Source organism: Lineus longissimus, chromosome 17, assembly GCF_910592395.1.
Source record: "Lineus longissimus chromosome 17, tnLinLong1.2, whole genome shotgun sequence".
Taxonomy (NCBI): Eukaryota; Metazoa; Nemertea; class Pilidiophora; order Heteronemertea; family Lineidae; genus Lineus; species Lineus longissimus.
In genome coordinates this window covers 8,860,000-8,885,253 of record NC_088324.1, presented here as the reverse complement: position 1 = coordinate 8,885,253, position 25,254 = coordinate 8,860,000, and the positions used below count along the sequence as shown (strand labels likewise).

The following is a 25,254-nucleotide window of genomic DNA, read 5'->3' as shown; positions in this document are numbered from 1 at the left end:
AAGACTTTCCGTTACCATTATTACAACAATGGTCAGTGCGCTCTACTTTTTGACGGAAGGAACAGATGTTGTTTCGTGCATTTTTACAGCTAAGAAAAAGCATGAGGTGAAAACCTAAAAGTTTAAAGCAGGGGTGTGCCTTATGACACTTGTGCTTTTGACTTTATTTAAAGCGCGCGCAATGCTGCCTGCTGCCAGTCTCTGCTAATTATCTTTGTGTTCACTGGTAAAAAAGTGACTCGTGAACAAAGTGCTGGTTTCGCACAGATGCTTGGTCAACAGCCTAGATTAGAGAGGCAACTGGAGCGCTTATTCGGAATCGATAACTATGTGCATGTGGTATAAAATGATTGAATTATTGAAAGCGATACCACGTGACAATATAAAAACAGATCGATGATGCCAATCAAAGTTTCAGTGATATTTTGCCAACCTCGAGTACGCACTTAGTCAGCTGCTATTCCGTCGACAGTGCGTTATGCTGTGTTACAATAGGGAGATTGGGAACAACGACTTATATGTATCTAGGATCCTTTTTCGTAATACGCATAAAACTAGGTAGAAATAGGACGAATTTTGTGACCAATTCTATCCGTATACGTACATGTATGAGGATCCGTGATAAGTGATCTCAACCTCCCTATTCGCTGTACGTTAATACTGATGATTGCACGTATCTCAACAGTATTTTGGACCTACTTGTTTCTCTGATCGGAGGTATCTTGGTGTTACAACAACGATATGTGCGTTGAACCTCACACGATATCTTACTTCAGTGTACATGTCTACATAAAGGAGGAGTATCAGAATTTACTGTAAGCCGCTGCTGATTATTCGCGGAGTTTTATCTCAGTGTATACACCAGGAAGTTTTTTTCAATTTCAAATAACATTCACACAGCTAGAGAGGATGCTTCCCTCACTAACTGGTTCCCTCCAAATCATGAATATTCAAATTACGCAGTCGTCTCGTCCATGTACATGTACGTCAGACGCGCAAGCACATAGTATTGTATTTTTCCAAGTTTGTATATCACTGTCATCTTATCTTTTCAGTTAATGATCTGACACTGACAGCCAGTTATTGTTTTTCAACGAATGATGGCCGGGCGAAACATCGCTGTCGTTGCTGTCGTGGCGATGGCCATAATCTTCGTATTTTCATTGTCCCAGCATGAAAGGTAAAGTGATTCACCATCAATAAGTTTTATACAGGCTGGGCTCACATCAGTGGTACTCGAGAGGTCGCGAACCTTCGGACTCCCACCCCGATGTCATCTCTAAGGTTGAATGGCAGTTATCTATATAGCGATGTTCGATTTATTTCAATTGACGGTCGTCTTCATATTGATATTCCACCTGCATCTTTACAATAACATTTTGAATTCCAAATTGGATCGGACATAACGAAGTCAATAATCAAGGTTAATAATTTCAGAATCTGGCGAGAGGATGATCCAGGATCCTTAGGTAAGCGCAGAAGATTAATGAGAGCCACCACCAGGAATATAACAGGGGAGCAGACTCAAAATGCCTGGGGACATGCGGATTTAGAATTGAGATTTGATGAATACGTAGCGACAAAAACGGAACATGTTTCTAAGACGACCCCAACGATGGTGTGCAGACCCAAACAGCACATAGCGTTTCTGAAAGTCCACAAATGTGCCTCCAGCACGATAGGAAGCGTGATTCAGAAATTTGGCATCGAACACGACCTCGTCTTTGGTCTGCCAAAACAGGATACAGGTCACGTGGGCTGGCCGGAGCCAATCGTACCTGACCACGTATATTTCTATAACGAGGCTGCAGCAGCCGGTTTGAAAATTGAAATGATTGTGCACCACAGTGTGTTCAATCTGACGACGTTTGAAACGATTATGCCAAACGACACAGTATTTGTAACAATACTCAGAGAACCCTTTGAGCAGTTCGCCTCCGGGATAAATTTCTTCGGAGCGGCCCAGTTTTTAGAACTGCCCCGGAACTCGGACAGAGTAGAGACGTTTCTAAGGCAACCAGAACGCTATGAGCGGGAGGTGCCATTTTGGTTTGGGCATCACCACCTAGCGGGAAAGAAATCAATCACGCGGAATATGATGGCGACCGATTTAGGATACCCGGATGACAAGTTCCATGACACGGAGTTCGCTTTAGAGTACAATGACTTCTTAAGCAAGACTTTCCTTGTAGTCATGATAAAGGAGAATATTCACGAATCTTTGGTCGTACTTCGCAGGCGGCTGTGTTGGAAATTAAAGAATATCTTATTTAGAAGACTCAACAAGCGGTACTCGGAGGATGAAATAGGGTACTCTGAATACTCGGATCGCATCCATGGCAGCCATAAGAACTGGAGTTCGGTGGATTATTTACTGTATGGCCATTTCAAACGAAAGCTTGAGCAGGAAATTGAAGATGGCGGAATTGATTTGATGGACGAAGTCACCCATTTTATATCAGTAAATGACAAATTCAATTCATTTTGCGAAGGATTGGGAAGAACATCAACTGATGCGAAATTGTCAACAGATAGATATTTAGCGCGGCAGTCTATGCTCGTTCCAGCAACAAAATGGAACAACAATTTTGAAATGACGGCGGGTGATTGTTTACAGTTGTCAAAGATGCCTTGGGAGATCACGTGGTCTCAACGCAGACGATTTGATCAGAGGTTGCGCGAACGCCAAAGGATATTTGAGTCGCGAAAAAAGAGTTAACGTTCCTAGATTTTTAAAGGACGCATTTCATGATCTCAGGAGTAGTTACAAATAAAGGCGCAGTGAGGCGCTGTAATAGTTATAGGGGTAATTTTACTTATGGAGGGAATCAAAATTTGTTTGTACTGTAATAGTGTCACCCCTGAAAACGGGCTAGCCATATTTGACTGTAAGAAGACACTCGATGGTGGCTAACGAAATGGCGGCGTCGGAACGATCAACTATCTCTGGGTCTCGCCTCTGGTTGATGAGGCGGACGCATCAACAGCTAAGAATTCGAAATCGAGTGTTGATATTATTATGTTACGGCATCAAGTGGCAAAGGAGGGAGTGTCATTGATGTTAGTTATTGGAGGTTAATAAGTGCTGGACTACGTTCTCCACCTCACCAGTTTTGGTATCCGAGATCTTTCAGTGTGGCTGGTATTTCATTGGTAGTTGTTGTCACGTGCTACTTCTGATATGCAAATGGCAGCCTCGTTCTCGTTGGTAGATTCAAATCAAAAATGTCACATTAAAGGCGACACTTTCTGCAAAATAAACAAATAAACAAATATTTTAGGAGAAAATGAGCGTTACCTTTATTCAAATATAATCATTGTCACGTGGTCAAAAAGCACAGTCAGCCATCCCATATTTTATAAATATAATTTATTCATAATAATAATGCTCTGCCAACCGAACTCAATTTAGTTGAATCAATTAGTGTCAATTAAGTTTGATTGGCAGGTGAGGCGACTAGGGTATACATTGCGGGAGGGTGAACTTATATAAGGAATATATACATATTTGGTAGAAAATTACAATACAATAATATTTGAACTGATTTCCACGGCACATAACAAAAAGAACAAATCGTAACAACAAATTAACCCTCGAGGGACCGTTTTTTTTCATGTCAAAATATAAATTTTTTTGTGATGCATTATTCAACTCATTTGACGTGTTGGATTAAAGCGTTTTCAAGGCGGTTTGTCGTTTATAAAGACTTTTGAACCTTCCTGTTTTGGTTTCGGAATATTGACAAGACTAAATACGATTGGTGCTGTTTTTGAGTGAGTCAAAATTATGCACTCTCGCTATCTTTCAGAGAAAATCATCATAGGTGTTTTTTAAAGATTTTACCTCAACATGTCCTTAACGGGTTAATATCATATATACATCTGATAATACATAATGTGTCTTTCAACATTTCAAAATAAATCAGATATTGACTTTCAAACTATTTCTTCATTGCGCATGCGTACACAGAAGATGCTGCGTGGCGCGTCATGTGGTGGCCACGTGACGGTTAATATCCGGAATATTCTTCTGATACTGTTTCCCCAAACCGGTCTACTTTTACAACAAAATACGTTATAATTATCTAATTAACACTTAAGGAAATTGTTTCCTAAAATCGTGTTTTGAAATCGATACTTCCTATCGTTTGAGTTCAAGAAATAAACATTCAAGAATCGATCAACTAATTCCCTTAAGTTTTGTATCAAATCCCTTGACGACGACGGGTTCCTTGACTTTTTTTATCGTGAATTTTATTCGGGGAATCTCATTTCAGCGCTAACTTATCGTACACACATCACACGTACTGCAAAATCGCCATGAGTCGTCACGACACTATGTTGGAATAACCAATTCAGTAATACTGAATGCCAACTTTGTCGCCGTGATTGCTCCTGATCGGGTTTACAGTAACCAACACTCACGAACCCAGAAAACTCACTCACGCAGGTAGCACAGGATGCTGCGATCAGCGATTCGTGTCGCAAGCACCCGATTAAAACGGACCACCACTTAAGACGAGCGATTTTTGTTGTAATAGATCGCAGGTTACAGCGGTACAGTACTCACGGGTTCGAAACATCACACACACGAGCTCGCATATCAGAATGCACACAGCATCATTCAGTCTTTATCACACAAAGAGCCCGTTATACAGAGAATGGCCCGCCGTCAAATTTGTGGGATTTGAGATCTGACAGGCCAACCTCCACATAAGCGACTATCGCCGCGATTTACGCTCTTTACACAGGCCGGTGTGACAGCGGATATAGTCCCCCTGGAGTCATAATCCGGTAGCATTGTATTTGACCAATTAAGCAGCATGATCTATTGTACCGCTAACACTAACCAAAACATTTAGCAATGCGGGCTATTGTTACTCGGACTATCAGCCCTAGGACTACTATCCCCGTCACATCGGCATTGTACGTCTTCGTAATAGCGATGACATAGCCGATGAAATATGGACGCAAGTCTACTGCCTGTTGACATCGTGTGTAAAGTAGCGGCAACTGTGGAGAAAGGCCTTAACATGTCTTCTTGTCACAATTGTCACGCTCATTGCAACGCCAAATATCGTAACGGTAAAACATGGAACTAATAAAACTGAGTTCACCAAATGCGCAATAATTATCAGGTAGAATAACGATAACATTGATAAATATGTCACTATAGGGGGCGCTGAAAACGATTGCAGCGCCAACAAGGAACAGAATATGTAACTAACAAGGAAAGAACGTGAAATTAATCACTATAGAATATTTTTGCTATACATTCTAACCTGCCACTCCACAACAAGAACAGCAGCGAAGGCGAAGTCGAGACACACAACCAACATTGGGTGCATAGAGGGTTAATACTAATGATCCGGGTTGAACTTCCACGCCCTCTATCGGTCCACAAATACTCAACAATCGCCTCTATAGGATCAAGTGTATTGCTTTTTCAAAGCCTCTGGCGAACGTTTTCCCATCCATTAACTTCGGTACAAACGCAATGATATTTTAAATTCCGGATCCGATCCGCTCATATAAGGCGGGTTAATAAAGTCGTATTCCAAATCGTTGTAATTTCCTACGACTTGGATAACGACTTTGTTGTATCCACCTCATGCACAGATCCAATTTGGAATTGAAAGATCATTGCAAAAATGCACGTGGAATATCAATATGAAAACTTTCGTCAATTCACATTTAACACTGGCCTAATTCATGGCGGAGATGATCCACCTTAACGATAACCTGTTTTGTCACTACATTTAGAATAACTCTTCCGAGAGTCGGAATGGTATATGGCAGTGTTCTGTTCGGTAAAAAGAAATATCTGACCTTGCAACTTAAATAATCCACCCACGATAATTGCAAATTATTAGCGTCCCGCTCATAAAGGACCAAGTTACATGTATAACAAGGGTGCAACTCACAACGTAAGCGAGGTGTCCATAGAGGCGACGCCGACAACATATTTAGCAAGCATTGTCTACAGGGTTTTTTGATACACCCTTTAGATATTTATTGTTAACCTCTTTACTGAGGGGTCTCATGATAGATGCTGTAAACCACAAGCTTTTGCGGGCGTTTTACTTTCGCGCATTTCACGAATAACCCACGACTTCTAAGGGAGGAAGTCTTTGTTCCAAAAATGTCCAACACACGAAAATCTTTGGCCAGACAAATCCTCACGGACTCTTCCCATTACCGAATTCCCGGCCCTAGTGATCGGTTGTTCTAGTCTCACCTGCTCATTTGCACACCACCAAATATATCGGACACGATTCATTGGTGTCACATCTAGTTTGCCAAGAAATCCTGTAGCCTCAGCCCCAACCTTGTCAACAACGTTCAAGTACGGTAACCAAATACCCAGAAAGAATTTCCATCCCATCCCTCATTGCCATCATTTTGTGCTTAAGAAATAATGATATGTTATAAAACGTACAAAACAATGCACAATTTTCATCACAGAACAAAGTCACAACTCGAATTATGATAACATAAAAGTGTCCACTTAACGTGTCTCTGATGACAACTGCTAAACGAAGCACGGACGAGTATGTCCTTTTTGCAACTTAGGTCGTATCCTTCCCCTTGGTTAAAATCACATTTTACACCAATTTTATAACAAATATTCCACATTCAAATGTGCGCCGAGTTCTTTATAACGTTTCATTAAGTCAACATTATCTCACTGTGCCTGCACCAAAACGTCTTGTCAAGTTATTTGAAACAGTTACACAAATACGCGTTGAATCCATCGTCTCACCACACACATCTTTTTCATGTCTAATCGGTCGATCGGACCATTCCGCAACGTCAATATATAATTCCTGTATCAGAAGTAGCACGTTTTAAACATGTCAATTCCAAATCAGAGCATTTGACAGAATACTTCCATTCAACTTTCTGACATCACCCTCAAGCGAACATCAACCAAACTGCCACCATACATTATCTTTTTGTGAAAGAATGCCAAATATCACTAGTACTCCATTTTTAATTTTAGTGCCTGTAAATTCAACTAACCGGGGCAAACACACTATTTTCAGGTTTCTCAAGCCTAGACACTTGTTGACTTTCGGCCCAATGAATGCTGTAACTGTCACTCGAATCCTCTGTTCGAAAATGAGCAGATTGTGACACCATAGTCCTTCGCCTCAACACACTCGCTACCTCACAAATCTTTCCCGCGAGGCCATCGCAGAGCACAGTTTTTTCCCCACGCTATAGTGAATGAACCAATACTGGTTTATACCAGAGTCTTTGATTGAAAGAATCTGTCTATACCAACATCTTTTCCAAGCTAACTAATGGTCCTTTCAGGTCACATCCTATCGGAACATAACATTTTCCTCTCAGTGCCTGCGACCTCGTGCCATATCAATAGCAGTTGTAGTGACGACATAACTTAAACTCATGAGTTAAAAACTGATGAGAGTCGTCGACCTCAAATCAACTGAGCTTGTTTGTCTTATTAAATCAAAAGACGACGACGTGTTAATCCAACGCGCTCAACCGCCATTTTTAAGAGAGGCTATGCTTCCTTGCCGACAAGACATATTCTTTTATTCCGATTTGCCGTCGTTTAAGACTCCGCCCGAAGGAAACACCTCATGAGCACACTGGCCGTTTCCCATTTGATATATTATACTCCGTCGTCGATATCACGGTAGAATCGATAAGAACTCGGTCCAGTGAACGACGACGCCACTGACAACACATTCGTAATTTTCCTACAGATTTTCTTCACCGTCTGTCTAACATTCGATAAATTCGCATCCGTGGTAACAATACGGTAACGGAATCAACTTCTGCCATTTCACATTGAACGAATTTAATAATGACTCTACATTCGGTATTTTCCTACAGATCCGTCTCCCTTAAGAAGACGTTGTCGGTATCGCATTCCAAAAGCTCGACTGCGCTGCCGAAATGCGGCACAGTCGCGCGTCGCCGTCATCATACGAGGTCCGTTTCCTGAAAGTCCGCGTGCCCTAATCCAAAAGGACTCCCAGGTGGGCTACCGTCGCTTAATTTATGCATGTGAATGCCCGAATCGGAACTGGATGAGTCGTGGCGGTCCTTACTGTCCTGGGGAAAGAGCGGAAAATGCGAAATTTTAATAGCATCGAAGCGGACAACATCGACACGGATTTCTTTTGAACTCTGCAATTTGGCCAGCGCAGGGCTTAATCGGCCTCTTTTAGCTACGAGATGTCGTATCCGTATCGATTTACGTATGGAGGTTTCATGAATACTAGTACACCTTAGGTAAGTTGAAAAGGATAGGTCATACCGGACGGTTTTCCACTAGCCGGAACTGTCATTGTATTCGCGTGGTGAAAAGTCGTTCAGAGTTAATGTTGTACTAAGACAAACCTCATGATTGATTTGACTGTCAACACAAAAGATCGCCCACGATTGAGTAGTGATATTGGTTACCTTTTTCACCAAAGTCAAACTCTTTCAACTAGTGCAATTTCAACCTACCTCTAGTGACGTGTTCGGTGTCAACCCATAGGCCTTGGTCCTCGCAAGCGGGCTCCTTCTCCCCGAGGGTTTCGGGGAGGTCTCCGCGCTAACTAGGGGCGCCAGGAGGGACTGGGGAGCGGCCGGTGTGCTCTGGGTCTGAACTGGCCGGTCCGTGTTGATCTGACCGGCGAGGCACGTTAAAGGGATCTTGTAGATGTTCAAGGGAATTTCATTTTGGGCTGCAAAAGGAAATTCTAAAGTTTATAAGTTTAGATGATGAATATAATAGTTAAGGAAGTTGAACTCAGTCAATGTACACTCCCTCAGATACACCAGGTAACATAATACTTTAGATGCAATGACTTTTGCACCTATTTAATGTTTGGAAGTGACTATTTGGCAAGCCCGGCTTACCAAACAGCGACTTTTTCTTGTCCTCAATGGAGAGCCGAACTCAATATGACGCCATTGCTCTCCGATTGGCTAATGTGTTGTAAAGTCTCCAGCTCGCCAAACAGGGTAGATTTTTTACCTGTTTGGCAAGCCCGGCTGGCCGAACAGGGTGGCTTTTTAGTGCTGTTTGTCAAGCGGCTCTCCAAACAGGACAAAAAAAGATGCCTGTTCGGCGAGCGGCTTGCCAAATAGACCCGGCCTTAATGTTTTTAACATGAGAGCCTAAGGGTTTGAAGGAGATTTTTCAGAGTGGAAGAATATCATGTTTTTGAGACTTACTAGATGGCGAAGATGGCGGTGAGATGTTGCTCTCACGTCTCTCCATGTACCTCTCGGTGGGACTGTGGTTCTTGGTGCTGTGAGCAGAACTGGCAAAGTAGATATCACACTGCAAATGAGAGGAGAAAGATTATCGAAACGAACCAGAGATTACGTGTTTTGCTATCCATAATGTATCGCATGTTTCGCATTCATTGGAGAGGCAACAACCTGTGACCAGGCAATTAAGAGTGATGTTGCCCGCCGTTGACAGGAAGGCAACCTAATATTTATTGACCACTGAGTGATGGGTTGGAGAGGCACATTTAACTTCGTGAAAATCGGGAATATTCGCGGTGGTTGTTTTAAATTAGTAAAGAAAAGTGTAGAGGAACAATAAGCCATGCTGAAATAAATTGTCATAATCACTGAAATATTTGGTTTCCAGACACTTTCGGCAGCAAGACAATCGCGAACTGTGCTTGTAACTCAAAAGGCGCCAGATATCAAGACCTACCTTAGAAGCTATGAGGCCTAATCGTGGCATTGTCATGGTGTTTACGAGGTTCCCATTGATGATCAGTCGAATCTCGATGGTGTCGGGCGTGAACGCCATGATGTAAGGAAATGCACAAACTATGGCATCGGGGGCGGAGTTCCAATGAAAATCAAACTCATGAGAGCTCTCCTCTCGGAGTTTTTGAAAGTGACTGATCCCTGAAAAAAATAAAGTCAAAAGGTTTTAAACTGGTGACCATTTGACCAGCCATTCGGCTAGATGGACCAAAGCCAGCCCCAACAGACATGGCGAACGTTCAGCTAAAGGCAGAAGCAACAAAAGTATGACTCAGCCTGAAGCACGCGCTTCTAGAAGGAAAAGAAACGAGGCTACTAAAAACAGAGAAACGTTGTTAAGGTATGCCTCTATTTCTCTTTGATTCAACTATCTTGAAGGGATTGGTGCACTGATTCTTCTGATCCCATGGTGCAAAAGAATTGACAAGATGGCATAGTTTTGTCTTTAATAGAGGATGTTCAACACGAAACATGAAGATTCAGAGTGGAAGCAGCTGAAGAAAAGCATGGTGTTTTCTAACTGGAATACACAACTTACGGTTGTAGCAAAGCAATAGCTCGGCCTCGTCGTCCTCGTAGATGTCGATGGCCGACACCAGCGTCACTTTATTACCTCCCACGCTGTATAACTGAAGAGTATCACCATTCTTCTCGTTAATCAAGTCAAATTGGTTCTTGTAACCGACACAGATTTGGTTATCTCCCTTGGAACCATCTATGAGAGTAAGGAGTTGTGGACTTTCGAATGCCCCTAGTTCCTGAAAACGAGAATACTTTGTAAAATCTGGCAGTTGCGCACCTCTGAATTCATCTCCGAGATCTCGGATTATATTCGATTTAAGAATGAGTGGGGATGAGCAATAGTTAAGACACAGTTATCGATGACACATTCATAAAGCACCTTTCCGTGGTTTGACCACACTTGGGGCGCAGCCTCTCCAGATATTCGGGAGGTTGCGCATCCCCTTCCGACTCCCACTCCGACTTTATCTTCGAGGTTGAATTACAGTTATCTAGTGATATATTCAATTCGATTCATTTGACGAATGTTTTCATATTGATCTTCTACCTGCATCTTGCCAATAATATTCTAAATTCCAAATTGGACCTATGCATAAGACGGATATAACAAAGTCGTTATCCAAAGTCGTATAGGCAGGCCATCACCACGACTTTGAATACGACTTTATTATTTTCGCCCAATGCAGAGATCCGATCCAGAATTTAAAATATCATGCTGCAGGTGCATGTAATTGATCAATATGAAAACGTTTGTCAGTTCAGTTGAATCAAAACAGGAACCTCCTTGCTACTAGCCGAGATTCTTAGCCACTTTATAGACCTGTAACCTGATTCCTAAAGCTTGCATCACACTGGACGCCAACTTCGGCGGCAAGGCGCGTCAGACCGAACGCGACTGAACGCCGCTCGACGCCAGAGTTGGCGGCAGTGGATCGCGCTCATAGCACACCTACTCAGAATTGGCGTCCAGTAGCGTCTTTTCCGCCACTTCCAAGAATCGTGGGGGCTGCCATTTTGATATCATGTGACGTCAAGACGCAAGCTGATTGGCCAAAGCCTCGCCGTTGACGCTGGTTGACGCCAACTCTGGCGGCGATCCGTAGCACACCTGGATTCTTCTTGCGTTCACTGGCGTTCAGACGCCGCTACAGGCGTCAAAAATCAAACATGCTAGATATCTGGCGGCAAGTGGCGGCAAGTGGCGGCAAGTGGCGTTTGCCTGACGCCGTCCGTAGCACACTACGGATTTTTCAGGCGTTCAGGACTCTTGCGGCAAAAAACGCGCCTTGCCGCCGGAGTTGGCGTCCAGTGTGCTGCAAGCTTTAAGTCCAGAGACCAGCATGGTGTACAGGCTGATAGAGTAGATTGCAAAGTAGGGAGAAGGGTTGCCGAGATTACTTACCCGGACAAACTGAAAGCCTTCCACGGTGTCACTATCGGCAGGTTGACACCATGCTGACCACGCTACTGAGTGCTTCCACGTGTATAGTAACAGTCTCTTTCCAATGGCTACCACCATTCTCAGGTGACTTCCCGAGGGTCGACTGAGGGCATACATATGGCAACCTGAAACAAGAAATGAATTTGCTTTGCAATTGATCAACTCGGAATCCAGCTTGGGCATCCATCCTCTTCTCGTCACTCCTACTTCATGTCCAAGGTTGAAAATTTAATACTCTACCTGTATCTTATTATGATATTGATGTAATAATATATCAAAATACAAATTTGGACCGGTGCATAAGGTGGATATAACGAAGTCGTTATCCAAGTCGTAGGCTATCACCACGACTTGAAATACGACTTTATTATTTCCGCCTTATGCACAGGTCCGATCCAAAAAAAAATATCTAAAATTCTGGATCGGACTATCACCGCGACTTGGAATACGACTTTATTATTTCCGCCTTATGCACAGGTCCGATCCAGAACAAATTATCTTAAATTCTGGATCGGACTATCACCACGACTTGGATTACGACTTCATTATTTCCGTCTTACGCACAGGTCCGATCCAGAATTTAAGATAATTTGTTTTCATGCAGGTACATGTTGTGAAAACGTTGTCATTAAGACTACTGTAACTTGATCTCATAGTTGAAATCAGAGCGGAGTCGTGAATGATCTGCAAACTCTGCACATCTGCCGTCTACTCTTGGTTTAATCCGCCAACTTTTTCTCCCTTGTATGGTCCAGGCGGACACCAAAAGTTCATATACTCAAAATAAACAAATATACCTTTAGTTTTCTCTATCTTTTGTTCCTTGATGTCTGTTTTACTCCTTGGGTATTCATCGTACTGCTCGCCCTCAAAATCTGTCAGTCTGAACACGTGGATGCGACTATCCTTTCCTGTAAAAGAAAGAAGTCCGATCAGAAAGTGGGTGAAGATTTCGCGAAACGTCCCTTGCTTGTTGGCAAAAGGGTTTTACCAATCCAACCCAGTCGTGCCAGTTATATATACCCGAATCCTTGAAGAATTTAATGCCTGAAATTTATAGTATTTCTTCAATTTGGGTAAGACATATTGGAAGGACAAAATAGCAGGTTGTTGACACAATCTAGAGGGAACAAGCTAGTGAGATGGCTGAGCACAGTTTTTTATCAATTTATACGTGTAATTCCTTTCATGAGCAACTTTCAAGTGAGTTGGTGGCTTGGATAAACACTTTTTGTACCACTGCTTGTGAATATATTTAATACATTCAAAACCTGGTCCTTGTTACACACTCCACTGTACCTTCTTCAGAGCGAAGCAGGAAAGGTACCATTTCCTTGTTTTTTTCTGACAACTTTACATAGATGATCGAAATACTCACCTTTGTCACCTCTGAATATGAGAAGACCATGAGCCTCAATCACACTGAGCTGCTTGATGACTACAGATTTATCAAATATCATCCTGGGTGCGAGGTCCTCTTCAATGACAAATGTTCCTGTGCAGGTTGCGACAATCAGTTTGTCTCCTGTAAAACAAGAGCAGTTTTATTTCTTGACTGACCAGGCCAGAGTAAACTGGCTAGGGTGATGCTTCAAAAGAGAAGATTCTAGTTTATCTCGACCTCTTAAAGCTGTTTCGTAATAGAGGCTATAGGCAGAAGATCGCCAGCTGAATATGCGAAGAGAGTGATATTCCTCCAACAATCGATGTTTAAAACACTTCACTGTGCCTGCAATTCCCTATTTTATAATTTCTCAAGAAAGGAACCAATTTTTGGTTTGGATTTGACTACCTACCCCATGAATCTCCACACACTATTTCGTAGGGGAAATCGTGATGAAAGCAATGTGGTTCCCAAGGTTCTCTCTTGAGCATGCCCGTGGTAATCAGACTGGTAGGGGCATCTCCACGCAGGATGGTCTTCAGCTTCAACGCCTAGAATGAGAAGTAGTTTGACTTTTGAATGCAGGATTATGGAATTTGATTGGTCAATTTCAAAATAAAACAACCAATTGAAAATCTTGTTGTGGTCATGTTTTTGATTTCTCAGCACAAACGCCTGCGATCACGACTTTGACATTTATATCTTAACCAATGTCTGAACTTACCACATGTTTTCTTTAATGGAATTAAACCTAAAATATGATACTAAGCGTCTTCTCTCAAGCTTTCTCCTACGGAAAAGTTAATGGCTACGGGACTCCCACATATCAGTTCAGTTTGTAAGGCATTAAAACGCTGCGCGCGAATCAATGCACGAGACTGCCTTTGATAGTTTTGGTGGGTGTGATACCACCGCCAACACGTGGCCTACTTATTGTTAAGTTAAATGTCATGTCTCGGGAAATGCGTTAAAATCCGACAAAATATCACTGGGTGAGTATAACTAAGGCTAATGGGAAAAGGTTGCAATAGAGTACATTGTCAGTGTTTTTCGATATTTATTCCGTAAAAGGTCAAGTAAAAAACATGAAAGCAATAACATCGCCTCAATCTAATCCTGATGGTTGGCGCTTTAAAGTATTTATATATCAAACCTTAAAAATATTTTATTTGAAAGGGTGTAATGTGGGTGACCTACCGGCTTCTCATGTTATTCCCACAAAGGTCCCGTATGGGCGCGTATTGGAACGGGATGGAAACGATAATATAGGGACAATAATACACGAAACGATACGGGGATGGCCACAATGCGGGGTTGACACAGGAAGCCGGCTACTTATTAGGGAAGAGGATTAAAGCATCCCGAACCTGCCCGATCCTGACGAACTCCAAATGCCTGGCCTCCTCTTTCCGCCTCGAGCCATGCTGTAGGCTGTCCGGTATAACATCGCTGAAAGCTCGTCGGTTTATCATGTTATTCTTACTCATCTCAGGCATGTAGTCCTGGTAGACATTCTTTATCAACATGTCCAGCGTCCTCTCCCGTTTTTGAGCAAATACCGGCGTATTGAAGGCAGCTTTTTCTCCGTTTATTACTGAAGGAGAACAAGAAGAACCTGTAATAATTGGCATGTAGTAGTGAGAGCGTCCGTGTAACAGCTGTGACCGTTCCCCATATATATTTTCATTCGATCGACAGCTGGAGAAACCACTCACACATGACCTTTCAATGGGGAAAATGCTAGAAAAACGTGTCATTCTATCCATCTAAAAATAAGCTGAAACCGCAGAAACGCGGAAACATTCAAAAACGTTACGCTATACGCTCATAAAAGGAGGTCGTTGGTTTGTCTCTTGGGAAAACCATTGTTGCTTCGAGTTTGTGTCCTTGAGCAAGGCTCTTAACCCTACACGCCACTCTGAACCAATAAGTAATTGACTCATGCGCAGACTAATACAAAGTACATGTACTGAAGTGACATTTTATCATGAAGCTTCGATCGTTTAAACCTCCTTGATCGGATATACTTCAAGGAACCCGAACTACAAAAATAGACTTTGTCTTCACCTGAGCGAGGTGTCATGACGACATCATTACTAATTTAGCAAAATCTCCTTAAGTTCTAGCCGTGAAAATGTTATTATACAGTGTCACATTCTTAGGTGGATGTTAAAAACCGGAAGGACTAGAAGCTTTTGAAAGAAGGAAGTGACGACTCGGCAAGCCCGGCTTACCAAACAGCGACTTTTTCTTGTCCTGAATGGAGAGCCGAACTCATTAATATTAAAGTAAAGTCTTCAGCTCGCCAAACAGGGTAGATTTTTTACTTGTTTGGCAAGCCCGGCTGGCCGAACAGGGTGGCTTTTTAGTGCTGTTTGGCAAGCGGCTCTCCAAACAGGACAAAAAAAGATGCCTGTTCGGCGAGCGACTTGCCAAATAGACCCGGCCTTGAAAGAAATACCGCAATCATGTAGAGTAGACTCGATTTAGAAATCATTTTTTGGTCTACTTACGTTTCACTAATAGGAAGTCTCTAAACTCGTTAAGATTCGTAAAAGTGGGAGGGCAAGGCAGTGGTGGTCCGAACAAGGGAACTGACTCTTCGGAGTAGATATTCAACCTGTACGAGTCCTCCCGCTTGTTATACGTCACAACGGCGAATATATCTGAGAGGTGTGGTCAAGGAAAGATGATAGTGAAAAGAGTTGGTGTAAAGGTGTTGGCTCAGGTGGGCTATATTGGTACCAAACTAGCATTTGAGGGGGGGGGGGGGGGGGCTGTGATAAGCCACATAAGATACCTGCACAATGAAACTTCAAATTCGACCGAAAACAGAAATTGATGTGTAAGTCGTATTCTATATGTCGTAGTGATGGCGTACGACTTGGATAACGACTTCGTTATATTCGCCTTATGCACAAGTCCAATTTGGAATGTAAAATATCATTGTAAAGATGCAGAATATCAATTTAAACGTTTTTCAATTAGATTAAATAAAATATATCACCCGATCTGTTATATGTCCTTGATGGAGAGGTTCCACTGTATTTTCAAAGGATACGCGTAAAATGTGTCTTCATGCTGGCTGGCCGGAACACGGGAGATCTCTCCTGGTCTTCTGAGTCTTCTGTCTCTATGAACACAATATTTACGATGTCGTTGCCGACGTGACGCTTTCGTTCCACCTGCGAAGAGAAGGGAGACGGTTTAAATCATATTAATCTTGATGGCTTGCGTCTTAAAGTATTTCTATAACATCAAAGTGACTGATATATTCAAGATTAATTTGACGACTCCGACACCGACTCATCTTTGAAACCGTATAGTTATCTAGTTACAGCCTCTCATCTATGCAACCGCACATGTTCCATACTGAATTGAAGAACATTTTCAAATCGGATGAACCAAATCTTCCTCCCCAGGAATATTTGAAATCTTTATCCAGACCTGTGATGGGTTCACGTTTTAAGATATAACGTGTCATTTTTCACTTGTCATTCGCGACATGAAAAAACCTACAGTAGAACCTCTATTGGGGCCACCCTTGGCCTTAGGATTGGCAATGCTGCCTCTAATAGTGAGGTGTCCTGATAACCGACATGACAGAAATCAAATTGTGTCGATATTACCCATTTGGGACGAATGCAACTGTCCCTTATAGAGCGACTGCTGACAGAGGTGTCTTAACAGGTGTACACTGTGTAGAATTCTATTTCAACCCATTAGCCTTAAGGGACAGTTCCGAATTGAGTACAAAAAGATGATTATAGAACAGGCAAGACTTAGCCAATTAAGAACTTATGATCATTGATCATTTACCTGTTGTTTGTTATCTTTCGAATAAGGCAGCATGGTAGAAACGTGGAACATTATCTCATGTCCCTCGTACACAGTATATATAGATTCCTCTCCCGTGGTATTTCCTGGAAAAAAATCGAACACTTATTGAGAATAAGACTACTGACACATTCCCATCCTTAACACTCATTGAAAAAGAATATCAAACATTTCCCATCCAAAAGATCTATCAAGAATGAGAATATCAAACCTTTGCCGCATCCTAAACATTTATCAGCAAGAATAAAACTGTACTGAACTGTTCCCATCTTAAGCATTCATTGAGAAGAAGAACCGTGTCGCCACCTAAATCCGCAACTGCTTAATAAAGATACACGTACCAATCGTTACAACTTCATAGATACCATGATTTTATATGTCAAGCAGTACACTCGACTCTTCTGCATCGGAAAAAACGAGTGCTTCGCAACTGATTTGCATTAATATGTCACTGCATCAACAGTGCCACTTGAAAGAGATAAACAAATATAAAAATCCCTTTGTGTCAATGAGAAATTCTAAACAAATACCAAGTCAGAGAGAAATCAAAGAGACTGGCTGCAATGAACATAATTTTACGCTGTGAGGCGCAGAGTCACTTGAGAGTTAAGGACAGATGCAACTGGATTGTCAGTGTGTGAGTGGTTCTTTGCCTTAATAGTGGCTGCGACGAAACTACACTTGTTATTACATGTACGAACCTTTGACATCGAGTCCAGCTCGGAATTTATCCCAGCCCCTGAGTGATACCCTATCCCCTAGTAATGACACAAACTTCGTAAACTCCTCGCTACCATTTTCTGTAAAGGAAATTGAAACAAATGTAGTTAGTTGTAGCTTGAGGATGAAAAATAATTCCGCTACTACATATGATTAAATTAGCGACTCCCGACATCTCCGAACAGCCACATTAAGAAAGTCACCGGGCGGTCTTACATTGACACGAAGTGCGGGATCTTTAGCTTTTATTCGTAGCTTAGCCAATTAGCCAACTGACTGCAGTGCAGACAGCAGGTGCTCCCAGTATGGCCGTGTTAACCGACAACAACAACGAGAAATAGATGGCCCGTGCTCCCAGGTGTCGGAAACATTACACGGCGAGCTCCCTTGTCGAGACGGCGTCTGGTTTTTGCCGGAGACGATGACTGTGACACCATAAGGGCACAACCACGGCTAATGTGGCATTTTCTCACAAAGGTATATCAAAATATTTAAATTAAAGATATGAAATCAAAAACTTAAAAAACCCTTTAATCTTACCGTTTCCGTACATCTCATCGTCACCCGTCTGTTTTTCTTTGGCGTAAATGACACCGAATTTGAAATTTACCGAACCCTGTTAGAATAAAAAGTAAATTGAAAAAAGTAACTTAAACACGTTAAACATGCTAAAGAGCCGGGTCTTTCATCAAAGAAACTGCATCTTTTTAAAACATCAAATTTACCTTGGCTAATAGTTGGCTTGGAACTGTCTAAAGCACTTACAGAATAGCGAAGCTTTAAGCTGTAGTTTTGTGTTGTGGAATACTTGCAATGTCAGATAAGAACTCTAAGCAACAACTAATGGCGGGTTTTCTCATACATGTAGCCTACCTCTTGTTCCTCAAGAACTAGAAGTTCTTTCTGTAACTCTGGATTGAATATCTCCTTGGGGCCTTTGTCTACCTTATGGTGATCGAAGTGACTGAAAGAGACAGAAAACTTGAACAGTAAACCTTTTAATTTCGCTAATGGATGCATTTCCCAATGATAAAACCAAAGGTGAATATGTTCGCGCCCTTAAGGTTCGCGATTGTATCCCTGTCCCGAAAATCGCCAAAACATTGACTCGCAAAAAGAGAGAAACTTGGGGAGGATAACGTTGATATCGTAAACCATCACATTTTCTCCTGTGCTTTATTTCATTGCGGATTTTGCCAATAACCACGGTCAGCGAAGATAAAAAATCGCCCAAATATTTCTTGACTGGAACAACTGGAAGACTTTCGTAGTGGATCCACTAAACTCACATTTCTAATGCCTCTTCGCCAGAACTCGTTACCGGAAACGATCCGACTGTCTAGCATGCACTTCATATATTCCGAATGCAGACTAAGAACGAACAAAAACTATAAACCTTTAATAAGCTACATCAGCCATACTCTGATATTGAGAACATTGTGATATCAAACACCTGGCTACTTACCACAGGATGCCTTTCACCGTCATCGGCTTATTCGGCGTGTATGGAAGGCAAAACTTTTGTGCACCCTGCAACGTACAGAGATGAAGAAACTAAGAACAGGTCAGGGAAAAAAATTGCCTTCTTATTGGATTTTATTGCAGTTAATACCGAACTGGATGTATCAGTTTTTTCACCAAACAGCGCGGGGTAGAGCTGAAATGCCTCACAAGCTAGAGGCGCTGAATTCGGCAACGGGTTTTGGGCGATAATACAAAGATGGGCATCGTTTATGACTTCCAGTCCGACTTTAACTTTAAGAGTGACTTACAGTAGTCCAATGACAACTTCGGTTCAACCGAACTGACGAACATTCTCACATTGACAAACTACATCCACCTGCACGATAAGATTTTGAATTCCGGATCGGACCTGTGCATAAGGCGGTAATAATGAAGTCGTATTCGAAGTCGGGATGACTGCCTACGACTAAGATAACGACTTAGTAATATCCGTCGTCTGCAAAGGTCCAAGTTGGACTGCTAGATAACTGTAATTCAACCAGATGAAGTCGGAAAGGGGATTCAAGGTTTGTGCATTTACATTGAAAACAATGATGCATTGGCACATTATGATAGATATAGCCAAAAGCCAAAATACAGCTTCTTTTAATGATGCCTCATCTAATTGTCAAGTTCCTGGCCAGTTTTTCTTCTCGGTGTCTTGGCAACGACATACTAATGGAACATATGCTCGAGGACTTTCAATGACTCTATTCTTTAGATTGCTCGCGGCAGCCATGGTCACGAACTTCATTATTGGAAAAAGTTCTGATATTTGTAATGGAGTTTCCTAAAAGTGTGTTTTGCAATTAGCGCAAGTTGTCCGAAGGCATTGTTTTGGTTCCAAAATAAGTTTCAAATATCGAAGTGTTCCCCTCATTGTTTGGAAACGCCGAGAGACAGATTGACACTGTTTTACACCGTTTCCCCCGAGTTATGGTCTCTCCAGCAAGACATAACATCTGGAGAACAGCCAAAAACGTTATCTCAGCTATTTCTCCCACTCAAACTTACTGTTTTGCGCCACAAGATAGCTCGATATTGTGGCACGCTGTGGTTGTTCGCATCCGTCACGACCACCGATACTATAAATGGTTCTTTATCTGGGTCAGCTCCGACGTAATTCTGGTGCACTGAAAGAAACATGTGTATAAAACTCAAAGCTCCAACATTCGCCCCCTGCTTTCTCGCAATGAAAAGGTGTGGGTTCGTATCCCCCGACTAGATGTCAGGAAAGTTGCATTACCACCCCGATAGCGATCAACGTGAAGAATACATTTAGGACGATTTTCAGTATCACGGGGAAGTTCATGAATAACCAAATCTTGGTACAGGCTCTCTGGCGGTAACAGAGAAGGAACACACTGGATGCAGACCATGTGTTAAGAAGAAGGACAAGTACCACCAAACGTGTTGCGCATGTATGTTTCTTCCGTTTGTGCTGAGTTTTGCAGCAGCCAATCCTTCACCAACATCGCCCTCATCAGGATACGGACCGACCCTGGCCGTTAATTATAGTAGTATTCACATCATTATCGCCAATAATACAATATTGATTTGTCTCTTGGGAGAGCTTCCAGCAGAGGGTACTGCCTGCCCGGATTTCATTATTGCTGCGATATGTTTTTATAACTCCCAAGTCGGGGTCCCAAGGTTCGCAGTTTCCTCAAGTCCAATTAATAATACGTTCGCTTTCCGGTAGCTCACCGCTGGTATCCCTCCAACCTCATGAATATTCAAATGATGTTGTCGTCACGTGATGGCCTTGAGTTGACAATTTGGTCTAACTAAAGCATTGGAAAATCGTCTTTCAATTTCCTTGGCAGAGAATGGTTAAGTGGATATTTAAGAGGGCATTGAATAAAGCTAAATGATATTACATTAGTATTCAGACATCGCGTACTTGTTTTCTACTTGAGGCTCTATGTCACGGATGTATAGCTGTAAGGATGTATGTGCTATACATCTGTTGCTATGTAAACCACTCTAACACGTTCAATACACAAGCGCTTATTCGCAAGCCGACGCCGGTTACTAACATACGTTTCAACGAAAATTTACGTTAGAATAGTACAAAACATGTCCAAATTGTATTTGTAACATGTTTTTGAAGGACGCACTCTCCATTCGTGGAGAACACCTCAACATAATGACTACGTGACAGACACTGAAAACGTATGCGATGTTATCAACGTGAGCCAAGAGTAAGCCGGCGAACTTGGCACTACTTTCAAAGACGTCTTGAGTAGATGATATCGTCGCGATCAATACTTCATATGATTACGTTAGCCTCAAATTTGGTTTTCCTCATGCCTCTGGTGGCTTACAATGAGGCCCCGGGGAGGCTTCGCCAACCGCACAGACGAAAGCGGGGCACAACACGTCTTTGATGATAAGATGGTTACGGTAAGACGCGGGAGAGTTGAAGACAGGTAGCCAATTAGTAGAAATCAATAAGATGCTCATAGATGTTTTTCGGGACTCCGCCGCGATTCCCACGTTGGAGTAGAGCTGTGGATTCTCTTGTTTAAGCTGTTTTTTTTCAAAATTGTTTGATGTTTTCCTAATTTTGTTTCAACTCTTAGATAGGATAGGATAGGAAAGGCGTATTGAATCATTTTTAAGCACGTACAACTCCTTGCGCACGAACTTTTTCTTTCATCCTGAAAGGTCTCGCGAGGTCGGATTTTACTTGATGTTGATATCACGACGCCAACGACACCGACTCCTATTTGTTTTCGTTTTTGTAGTTATTGCCCGACCCGAGCGGGTTGCAGGGAGAAGGAGCCCCCTCTAGCAACTCATATTTCTGACTTGAATGGAGTTGGATTTCTTGCCTTCATTGGCCTCACAAAGAGTCAGCTCAATTGAGCCCGTCATCTTAAGATGCGCGCCTACTTCAAATAGCAGTGGACACTGCAACTTATAAACATTACGAGGAAATTCAACAGGCTTCATGCCTTTCTACGCAGGTATCGACTACTCAAGTCCACGTTCTCAAGGGCACGCAGACCATCATTGTCGTGATTGTGGTGACTGTTCAAACAGTTGAACACGTTCTCCTTCCTCGTTATCGGTGAAGAGTTTCTCAACAGAGCATTTGACATTTGCGGCAGCAGCCCCAAGACATGAAAAACATCTTCTTGAGATTCGAATATTATCAACATGATAGGCTTCTTAAGGCCAGCGTGGTATTTCGAAATGACTGCTCCAGTAAACCGAAATGCTGCATTAGAGTTGTCAACTGCAATTCAGATTCATTTGTGTCCAACCTACACTTACATGCGCTTGTACGAGGAGTTCATTTATCGTTGAATCAAGGCCATTTCCCATAACTGCGCAAACTAGACACCTTAAGACCACACATTTGACCCCTAGGCAGCTGCCTATAGTTACTCTTTACGTCAGAACGAAAAGGAAAAAAACGACTTACTTCTTCCGAGGAAATACTTGAAGTACCACCGCGTCTGGTATTCCGGATTCTCCAGGTGCACGGGGCTGCCCAGCGGACTCGAGCCCTGAAACAAATCGATACAATGGTCAAGACGGTAAACCATATATATTTCACGACTCTATATGTAGGCGATTCGAAAAAGGTTCTGAAAATAAAATTGCCATGACCTTCTCTCCTCCCTCCCTCCCAAAAAAAAGTATTTTTGTGATTTTTTACGCGAGAAGAGGATGTTTACGAAATTGAAACGACTTGAGCATGTTATACATACAAACCACAGTTTGTTATGGCAACAGCGTACATAATCAATGTTATTTTAGAAAGCTACGTGGTGGCGTTAACACAACAAATACCAAAGCTTTCTCAAACGAACCAAATCGTAAGGTTTTTTTCCGGATTATCCGCTTTCAGACGTGTTATTGTCTTCCCAGTTTGTGAAATGTCAGCGCGCAACGGCATTATTTTATGAGACACCGGTAATTAGTTGTGAAATGTTAGGAGAGGAGACAGGGAAGAAGATTGAGAACTAAAATAAGGTGTATAGGATGACGGGTGCGAATCTTGGGGGTAAGCAAGGAGCTACGTGATAATTTTCACGCGGAAGAAACAAAAAAAAACTCGCGAAAGACGCGAGGATATTTGGTAAACATGTGCGATGGCTCGTGGCCTTGCATATAGGACAAAAGTGATACCTAGACGAAGAAAAAATTTAACAGGAAAATTTGAAAACTTTTCTTAAAGCCGCAAGTAATCTTTCGTATTTCTGGTAAGTTTTTTTCTGATTTAAGACGATACGTATCTTTGTTTACGTCTAAGAATACGCTTTTAATTCTAACAAAACAGTTCAAAGCTTCTGAAATTCGAGATCCCAGTGAAAAGATGGCCGTCTGTAGATAGCGACGTGGCACGGTCGTCTTTTGGGATAGATGGCTTGGTCATTATGTTGGTGTTAAGGAATGAAGCATGTGGTTCGTCTCAAAATAGCGTTTTAGTTCGTCCCATAAAGCCTCATTGAGCAGATGCCAACATTCCGTTATGCCTTCCGTTTGACTTTGTTATCATTTCAGTGACTATGGAATTAAATATTGGTATTTTGTTTATGCCATACACTACGTTTTTTTTTTCTTACTGAACACACGAATAAAGCTTCTTTTTGAGAACGTGCTGCGACTGACAACCTTTAGTAGGGCCACAGGCCATCTATTTCATAACTTCGTTATTTTGGTGTAACGGTATGAAATATAATATTAACTATGGTCTTATTTCTTACAAAACATACAAAAGTTTCTGAAATTTTATCAAGAATGCACCGAGATGACAACCTTTAGCCCGAGGTCATCTTTTGTAACTTTGTTATTATTTTGGTGTCATGGAATGGAATACATGTACGTGTTTGTTTCGAATCAAAACATCGTCATATTTCTTACCAAAAACCTCTGAAATTTGGTAACAGTAAAGATAACAACACTGTAGAGCCTCGTGGCATCTCTCGTATGACTTTGTCATTATTTTCGAATGATATAAGTATTTGTTTACGTTTCAAACTCGCGGCAAGAGCACGACTGTATCTCTTCGTGAAGATTAGACAGCCAGGCGTCATGATAAGTATGTTTTTGATGAAACACTAACCGGATAATACTAGTAGTGAGAAACAGATTCTTGGCGTTTCAGTCAACATCCGCCATCATCCTTTAGCAGATGTCGGTGTCTCTGCCTTTGGTGAATCAAACTCAAAATGGTCGTCATAGAAGACACCAATCATCTTGGACGGTTATTTTTTTGCTATGCTTTCAAGAAGAGTTTAAGAACTGTTTAATAGACACGTTTTGCCGAAACGTATCCGCCATCCGTTTGGAATTGGCGAAACCTTTATGATGTTTTGTGGCTGCTGCGCTCATTATCAAAAAGCTTTCTGCTTTCTAGAACTACAAAGGATTTTAAAAAACCTTTTGTTTCTCTCTAAGGATGAGAAACAGTGTCTCAAAGAAAAAAATAGGTTTCAGATATGAGGCTTTAGCTATGAAATGCGAAGCTCTATCGTCGTGTTGAAGTTCTTAAATCAGGGTGATCTCTTTAAAATAGATAAAAACTTGAATCTCTTCGATATCCCGGGAGACAAAGTGTTTTTGTAACGTGAATGGAAATTTTTGTGGAAAACATCTCTTTGAAAGGTTAAAACTAAAAGATCAGGTATATTTTAACATCAAAGTTGATAAGAAAATTCAAAGCGATTTTGGTTTAGTAAACAACCTGTTGTTCTGTTTGCCACTCGGGAATATCCGACATTGTTGTAAACAATTGTCTAAAAAGTGAGGTTCTTCACAATAAGCACTTGGCAAAAATCAAGAAATTATTTTACATCTAAACCATTGCATAAATCATTTGCGTTGTGATCTTTTCGTCAACAACCAATTCAAAGCAAAACCCCCGTTCAATTATCTTAATGGTGTTTGAAAGGAAAAATCCGGATTTCAACAGTTTGAAAGATTTATCACAAAGCACGAAGTAAACACTGTAATTAAATGTCTATTAATTCGGTTAGTTGATCTGAACGACACTTAGAATTTTTTCTTCGAGACGTAGAGCCCGATTTAGTTGCATTACAGTTTGGAAGGTTTTGAAAGCATCTTCCTTATTACC

The 25,254-nt window shown here is 41.8% G+C and overlaps 2 protein-coding genes across 14 annotated transcripts in view; one reads left to right on the top strand and one right to left on the bottom strand.

Annotated features, from left to right (window-relative positions):
- The first annotated feature begins 1,486 nt into the window (after positions 1 to 1,486).
- LOC135500997 (galactosylceramide sulfotransferase-like) lies at positions 1,487 to 2,719 on the top strand. Its single transcript, XM_064792715.1, has one exon. It carries the CDS (start codon positions 1,487 to 1,489, stop codon positions 2,717 to 2,719), a length of 1,233 nt encoding a protein of 410 aa, XP_064648785.1.
- A 556-nt stretch (positions 2,720 to 3,275) lies between these two features.
- Positions 3,276 to 25,254, bottom strand: part of LOC135501153 (GTPase-activating Rap/Ran-GAP domain-like protein 3) — a 185,742-nt gene continuing 163,763 nt past the window's right edge. For 11 of the 13 annotated variants that reach the window (XM_064793016.1, XM_064793017.1, XM_064793020.1 and 8 more), the window contains 19 exons: positions 22,597 to 22,681; positions 20,178 to 20,296; positions 19,126 to 19,190; positions 18,534 to 18,624; positions 18,201 to 18,276; positions 17,642 to 17,740; positions 16,923 to 17,026; positions 16,165 to 16,288; positions 15,617 to 15,769; positions 14,471 to 14,697; positions 13,516 to 13,654; positions 13,098 to 13,244; positions 12,517 to 12,630; positions 11,681 to 11,844; positions 10,295 to 10,514; positions 9,698 to 9,897; positions 9,202 to 9,310; positions 8,488 to 8,723; positions 3,276 to 8,088 (listed from right to left, as the gene is read on the bottom strand). In XM_064793016.1, the coding sequence (XP_064649086.1) occupies positions 7,957 to 8,088; positions 8,488 to 8,723; positions 9,202 to 9,310; positions 9,698 to 9,897; positions 10,295 to 10,514; positions 11,681 to 11,844; positions 12,517 to 12,630; positions 13,098 to 13,244; positions 13,516 to 13,654; positions 14,471 to 14,697; positions 15,617 to 15,769; positions 16,165 to 16,288; positions 16,923 to 17,026; positions 17,642 to 17,740; positions 18,201 to 18,276; positions 18,534 to 18,624; positions 19,126 to 19,190; positions 20,178 to 20,296; positions 22,597 to 22,681 (2,604 nt within the window). In that variant the 3' untranslated portion in view covers positions 3,276 to 7,956. The remainder of the gene's footprint in view (positions 8,089 to 8,487; positions 8,724 to 9,201; positions 9,311 to 9,697; positions 9,898 to 10,294; positions 10,515 to 11,680; positions 11,845 to 12,516; positions 12,631 to 13,097; positions 13,245 to 13,515; positions 13,655 to 14,470; positions 14,698 to 15,616; positions 15,770 to 16,164; positions 16,289 to 16,922; positions 17,027 to 17,641; positions 17,741 to 18,200; positions 18,277 to 18,533; positions 18,625 to 19,125; positions 19,191 to 20,177; positions 20,297 to 22,596; positions 22,682 to 25,254) is intronic. The other 2 variants (XM_064793019.1, XM_064793026.1) reach the window with 2 other exon arrangements.